The sequence below is a fragment of the Bison bison genome, unplaced genomic scaffold (assembly GCF_000754665.1).
Source record: "Bison bison bison isolate TAMUID 2011002044 unplaced genomic scaffold, Bison_UMD1.0 scf7180017864180, whole genome shotgun sequence".
Classification (NCBI taxonomy): Eukaryota; Metazoa; Chordata; class Mammalia; order Artiodactyla; family Bovidae; genus Bison; species Bison bison.
The window spans coordinates 9,069,566-9,075,963 of record NW_011494752.1 but is presented as its reverse complement, the minus strand read 5'-3'; the positions used below and the strand labels follow the sequence as shown (position 1 = coordinate 9,075,963).

The window sequence follows — 6,398 nt, the reverse complement described above, 5'->3', positions numbered from 1 at the left end:
GCTGTCGCCCAGCCGGAGACGGCCCGGAGCTGCGGAGAGTGCGGCCGCCATGGCCTTCTCGCAGGTGCAGTGCCTGGACGACAGCCACGTCAACTGGCGCTCCAGCGAAGCCAAGCCCGAGTTCTTCTACAGCGAGGAGCAGCGGCTGGCGCTGGAGGCGCTGGCGGCCAACGGCCGAGACGCCTTCTACGAGGTGCTGAAGCGCGAGAACATCCGCGACTTCCTCTCGGAGCTGGAGCTGCGGCGCATCCTGGAGACCATCGAGGTCTATGACCCTGGCTCCGAGGACCCCCGCGCCGGCACGCAGCCCCGCGGGCCGGAGGAGGGTGATGCGGCCAGCGCGGCCGAGGGTACCCCCACTGAGGCCGAACCGCTGCCCTCGCTGGAGTACTGGCCCCAGAAGTCGGACCGCTCCATCCCACAGCTGGACCTGGGCTGGCCCGACACCATCGCCTACCGCGGCGTGACCCGGGCCAGCGTCTACATGCAGCCCCCCATCGACGGGCAGGCCCACATCAAGGAGGTGGTGCGCAAGATGATCAGTCAGGCCCAGAAGGTGAGTCGGCCGGCCAGAGTCCCCAAGAGACGCAGCCGGGCAGGCCTGACCTGTCCCGGTGTCTCAGGCGCCCATACGCGCGCACTCAGCCCAGCCCGGGCTTTCAGCTGCCTGTTGGGCTGCCTCCCTCCTGCCTTCGCCGGGATCCTCGGTTTCTCTGCAGAGCGATAGGGCACTTGGATCCCTTGGCCGCTGACAGCAGGCTGCTCCTGCTCAAAAGATCTTTGTGCATCGTTGGGGGGTGTTTCTGACTTCCTCAGACTTGGCGAGCAGATTCCCCAAAAGAAGGTGCTTGGACGGGGTGGGGCAGGAAGGATCACAGGGCTTTCCCTCACTGTCCCCGGGGATGGCTCTGAGAAGCAGGAGGTTCCTGCGCACACGTGCTCCCAAGTGCTCTGGTGTTGCTTTTGTGGATGGTGGAGACAGTCTGGGGCTTGGGGTAAGCATGGAGACTGAGAAGTAGCCTGAGTCTGGCCGAGGCTGGCCTGGAGATCCAAGTTCAACTGTGCGTTTTTCCTTGCTGTGCTGGGTGACTGAGAGCAAGTAGCTCTCCCTCTCTGAGCCTCTTCATGAGCTTTGCAGTGGCAGAACCTTCCCCGAGTGGGAGATGGGGACTGGTGATGGTGTGTTCCTGGGGGTGGAAGCAGAGCAGGTCCCAGTGAGGGTTGTCAGCCTGGATCGAAGGGACCTCAGGCATTGTCTGGACCTCCTGCGGAGCAACCCCTGCCGAGCTGTGCCTTGTCCCGCCGTGGATATCCATTCAGCTGACACACTGACATACTTTCTGAGAAGGGGTCTCTCCACTGGCAGCCAGCCAGGCCCTTGCTGGATAGCCATGACCATAAGCAGGGCCTTCTCTTGCTTCCATGTTTCAAGGCACATTCTGAGATGACTGATAAAGCCTGCCTCGCAAGTGAGGATTCATAAGCCAGCTCTGGACTCAGTAGAGAGGAGTGAGTGGTCAGCAGTGTCTGTTCTGGCCTTGGCCCGGCAGGGCAAGGTATTTCTAGCTGAATCTAACCCCTTCACTATTCTTGGCCCGCTCAAAATCCAGACAGTGGCCTTGGGGATCATCCTGGCTGACAGGGCCCAGGGGAGCTCTTGGGCAAAGAGACCAGAAGTGGGTCAGGCACTGACAAGATGGCCATGGCTTAAGTTTCCGGAAAGGTGGAGTCCCTGTTTCCTGAGGGGGCTGGCGGGGTCGGATAGCCTGTGTTGGGGAGCCTGGCTCTCTGCCTGATCCCAGGCAGCTTTGGGGCTTTGGGTTTCTGCTCTGTGAAACGGAGGTGGCGGGGATGAAAGCCGTAAGGATGGAGTCGGGTATCGGAGTGAGGAAGAGGTGGGGTGGAGGGACCATCACAATTTTTAGACTGAATAATCTGCTGTGGCGGAGGGGGGTGCTGCTGGTGTGGGTGCCAGGCTTGAGGTTGTGAAACCCAGTCCCCTAGGAGTGCCTGTTGGATCCCATTACCCAGCCTCCACCCCCTTTTTAAAAATGGAGAAATTGAGATACTGGTAGAGGGGGCTTGACCTGCCGTGCTGGGGCGCCTCTCCTCCCCACCGGAAGTAGGAAAGAGGTGGATCCCAGATCCCAGACTGCTCGGGAACAGCTGGAAAGTCTTATCACCCCAAAATGGAAAGACAGATCCAGGTCTGTCTCCCCAGGTCCAGACAGGGGAGCCTGAGGCCAGGCTGAGCACCAGGGCCTCCTCCCTCCTCTCTCGTCTCTGTGTCCGGGGCTAAGACCCAGCCATCCCATGCAGCCCCATGCCCCCTGTAACTTCGTCTGCTCCCCACAAAGCCCTCAAGCTTATCAGCATCACCTGTGTAAAGGGACAGAGCCAGGAGATAGTCCCGCCCAGGCCTGCACTCTGGTCTGTGTGGTCCCAGTCGGTGCTGACCTGCAGCCCCCAACAGGTGGGCGTTGGCCCTGCTTTCATCCCTCCCAGGGTAGGGGCTCACTGACCATGCTCCTACGGCGTGGCAGTGAGCCCTGGGCTCAACAGGAGGGGCCTCAGAGGCCAAGTGCCTCCCCTTTTGGCCAGGGACACTGAGACATAGAGGACAGGGGATTTGTTCACACCTGATGGGGAGCCTTGCTCCTGCTTTCCAGCCCATGTCTTCCCTGCCACGTCCACCCCAGGACCCACGGCCAACATAGTGTGTGGAGGGTGGAGGGGGCGGCCCTGATAACCAGAGCTGCTGTTTACTGGGTATCAGGCACTTTATAGTCTCGTGTAGTGTTATCTGCTCCATTTTCCAGATGTAGCCACTGAGGCCCAGTAGGTTAGTCCCTGCCAAGGTCACCTGGCTAGCTCTTGGGTGGAGAGGTAGGGAAGGGACCAGACTGGTGTTGTCTTCAGACTCTAGACAGGTCCCCTGCCTGTCCTGCCCTGGCCTTGAAAGGACCCAGTGAGGGGCAGAGCAGGGAGGGGCCGCTCATCCAAGCTGCCTGGGACCCTCCCGTTTCCCTGCTCTGCCGCCTCCTGGCTCGCAGGGCGGGGCCATGACGCCGGCGGGTGCTGACGGGTGCTGACAGGGCGCTTTGCCTGGGCCGCCCGCCTGGCCGCCAGGAGCCTGACCCGCCTTCTCTCTCCCCATGAATCACCTCTCTTTCCCTCACCCCCGAATCCTCCTCTTGCCCCCAGCACCAGCGCAGGGAGAACACCCTCTCTCCCCATCCGGGATGGAGCCCCTGCGGTCCGGCTGCCTGGCCAAAACGCTGGCCCCCTGCCCACCTGGGCCCCTGGGCTGGGGCTGGTGGCGCTGAGTCAGGACAGCCCAGCCCACCGCCTCCTCAGCCTAGACTGTCGTCAGCACAGCGGGCCGACCCGGGGGCAGGGAAGTGACACAGCACACACTCAGCCCGTCTCACTGGGAGTGGCCGTGTTCCCATCAAAGCCAACGCTGAGTTCTCCCCTTTTCCCAGGAGATGAGCGTGGAACTAATGGGCCACAGCACAGGAGCCACAAGTACTTGGTCAGGTCCCGGCTCTTCCTCCACCACCTGTGACCCGGCACAAGCCCCGGTCAAGCCATCTGTGAAACGGGCAAGGCACTGGGGCCTTTTAAGGATCTCTCCTACTCTGACCCTCCTCTGGTAAAAAGACTAGTGGGTCCAGAGTCTGACTCCACTGGCAGGTGGTCCTGAGAAGGCCCCAGAGATAGAGGGTCATCTGCCTGCCCTTCTCCCAGCCCCTGGGAGCCAGGGATTTATCTGGGGAAAAACCTGCCATGGGGTTCTAACTGCATACCAGAGGCCGGGCCTGTAGCATCACGCCTGTAGCATCACGCCTGGGCGGCTGCAGCCTCTGCAGAAGGGGTAAGGCCGGGCTGGGTCGGGCTGGGGCTGTGGAGGGCCCGCCTTGGCCAGCAAAAGGGGAGATGCTCTAGCAGGTTGTTCATTCAGGGTTCCCCCCCACGGGACTTCTTCATCAGGGCCCCCGAGGGCAGGGCTGCATCATGTGTGGGTGAGGAATCGGTGGGGTGGGCACAAAGGAGAGTAAGGGGTAAAGCCTAGACCCGAAACCAGATCTTGTGCCCGCCAGGCCGGGGCCAGACCCAGAGATGTTAGGTTTCTTGCTTGGGGCCACACAGCAAGAAGGGACTGGAACCAGGTTCCATGGTGCCCGAGTGACCCCACGTCTTTTCTGTCTGGTCCCTGCCTTCCCACGCTGCCATCCTAGCTCACAGCTTGGCTCCAGGAGAATAAAAGAGCTTAATGAGGCATTTATTAAATGCCAGCTGTACCCCAGGTGCTGAGCGGGCACTTTGCCTGCCTGGATCCTCCCAGCTCCACAGCATAGGTGTGGTCCCGTCTGTGCAGACGAGGGGCTCGCAGAGAGCAAATGACCTGTCACCCAGCCAACACTGGAAGAGCCTTCCTAGGACCTAGCTCTGGGGGCTCTAAGCCCCCTTTCCCTGGAGGAGCAGTGTCTCGGCTGTTCTTTCTGAGCCCTGCCCCTCATGAGAGCCGTGGAGCCTCACTGTGGGCCCTCAGCTTGAATCAGGGCAGTAAAAGTATTTTCACGAGGCTCCTAGACTCTGGGTTCCCGCAGGAGCAGAAGTCTGACTGCCCCAAGGCCTGGTGAGCACAAAGTTACAGGGAGCCAAGGCCCCTGAGGACCAGGGACTCTCACTGTCCCCAAACAAGGCGGTACCCTCACAGCCCTGACACCGTGAGAGGCCTTGGGGTGGCCCAGTTGGCTCCTTCCAGGGGCAGCACCAGCCAGCCTCACACAGTGGGTCTGGGGAGCACTTTCCAGCCCAGAGCCCCAGGTGGGGAACCATCTGATAATATAGTCCCAGGTGCTGGCTCCTATCTTCTCCAAAGGTTCCTACCCAGCAGCATTTGTGTCTTAATTGAGGTTGAGGAGAGTGAGGAGCAACTCTGCCAAGAAGGAGGGCTGGCACTTCTGGGCTGGGTGCACGCCAGGCTCCAGAGCGCCCGGGCAGGTTGCCCCACACCAGCCGACCCTGCCCTCCCTCCACGACCCTGGGAGCCAGGGCCTGTCATCACTCCCAGGTCACAGGTGATGACAGCCGAGGTTCAGAGGGGCCAGGGCCTGCTGAAGCTCCACCAGGGTCTTTGTTTTTTCTAGCTGTGGCATGTGAACTCTTAGTTGGGGCATGTGGCATGTGGGGATCCAGTTCCCTGACCAGGGATTGAGCCCAGGCACCCTGCACTGGGAAGGCCAGATCTTAGCCACTGAACCACCAGGGAAGTCCAACATACCAGGGCTTTGAGTGGCAGGCTTGCACTGAGCTTCTGGTCTTGGGGGTCCAGCAGGCTCACCCTGCAGCCAAGGGTCCTTCCCCTGGGCCCTCAGAGGTGGGCCAGGCCAGGCCTCTCAGAGGCCCCCTTGCTGAATGACCTCGGGCCTTAGGTTCTTTGTTTGTAAGATGGGGATTGGGCACTGGTCTTAATAAGGCAGTCATATACATGAGAATGCTCAGTGCGGGGAGCTGGACTGCCCCCTACTGGGGCCACACCTCCTTCATCCTGGCAAGCCCTGGCTGGTGGGCTGCACCAGCCTCCTTTGTGAGGTCTGAGTGATCCCCCAGATTAAACGCCACGTGGGGCGGTGGGAAGACAGTCTTCGGTTTTGGGGGACCCGTGCTTGAGCCCAGCTCTGCTGTCGGGCCATGCTGCCCGAGGTAACCGCTCCACCTGTCTGATCATCCGTCCCTTCCTGCTCAGCACCATCTGATGCCAGCACCTGCCCCAAAGGGGCTGTGAGATTTGCATGGGAAAAGCATGGTGTCTGGCACGGATTCAGTAAATGCCAGGTCTCTTGCCTCAGCCCTGTCATCCTGATGGCCTATCCCTGAGGGTGGTCTGGCTTGAGAAGTTGTGAGCCCCCCAGCCCCCATCCTGGAGGAGTTCAAGCAGGGGTTGATGGAACACAGCAGAGAGGACATGGGCCTCCAGTGGCTCAGGAGCCTTGCCCTGTGGGGCTGGTTCTGTGACTCTGGGCAAGTCCTTTCCAGGCCCCCTAAGCTGGGGCGTTAGGATGCTCCATGACCCCACCATGTCTGTTGCTCGTAGATCCTGGAGAAGCTGAGCTCTTAAATGTTTCAGATTGATGAACTTGAGATTTTCCAGTTTGAAAACTCTTGGCTTGTGCGGGCCTGGGTCTGGATCCTGCACCTGGAAGCTGGAGGCCCCTGGGGGCGGCAGGAAGAGGGAGAGGCTTGTCCTCTTGTCTCGTCCACCAGGCACAGCCCTGGTCACCTGACCCCATGCTCTGCGGCCTCTGGTCTCTGTAGCATTCCTGAGCTGTGGCCGATATCTATCAGACTCAGGGCAGGGCCCACGCCACGGGGCTGGGTGGGACCTGCAT

At 60.9% G+C, this 6,398-nt stretch overlaps 2 protein-coding genes across 2 annotated transcripts in view; one reads left to right on the top strand and one right to left on the bottom strand.

Annotated features, from left to right (window-relative positions):
- Window positions 1–6,398, bottom strand: part of SLC5A10 (solute carrier family 5 (sodium/sugar cotransporter), member 10) — a 56,067-nt gene that overhangs the window by 15,654 nt on the left and 34,015 nt on the right. The window lies entirely within an intron of this gene.
- The window catches only part of FAM83G (family with sequence similarity 83, member G), a 29,179-nt gene continuing 22,793 nt past the window's right edge, over window positions 13–6,398 (top strand). The window contains exon 1 of the mRNA XM_010842913.1: window positions 13–556. Within this exon, the coding sequence (XP_010841215.1) occupies window positions 50–556 (507 nt within the window). The 5' untranslated portion in view covers window positions 13–49. The remainder of the gene's footprint in view (window positions 557–6,398) is intronic.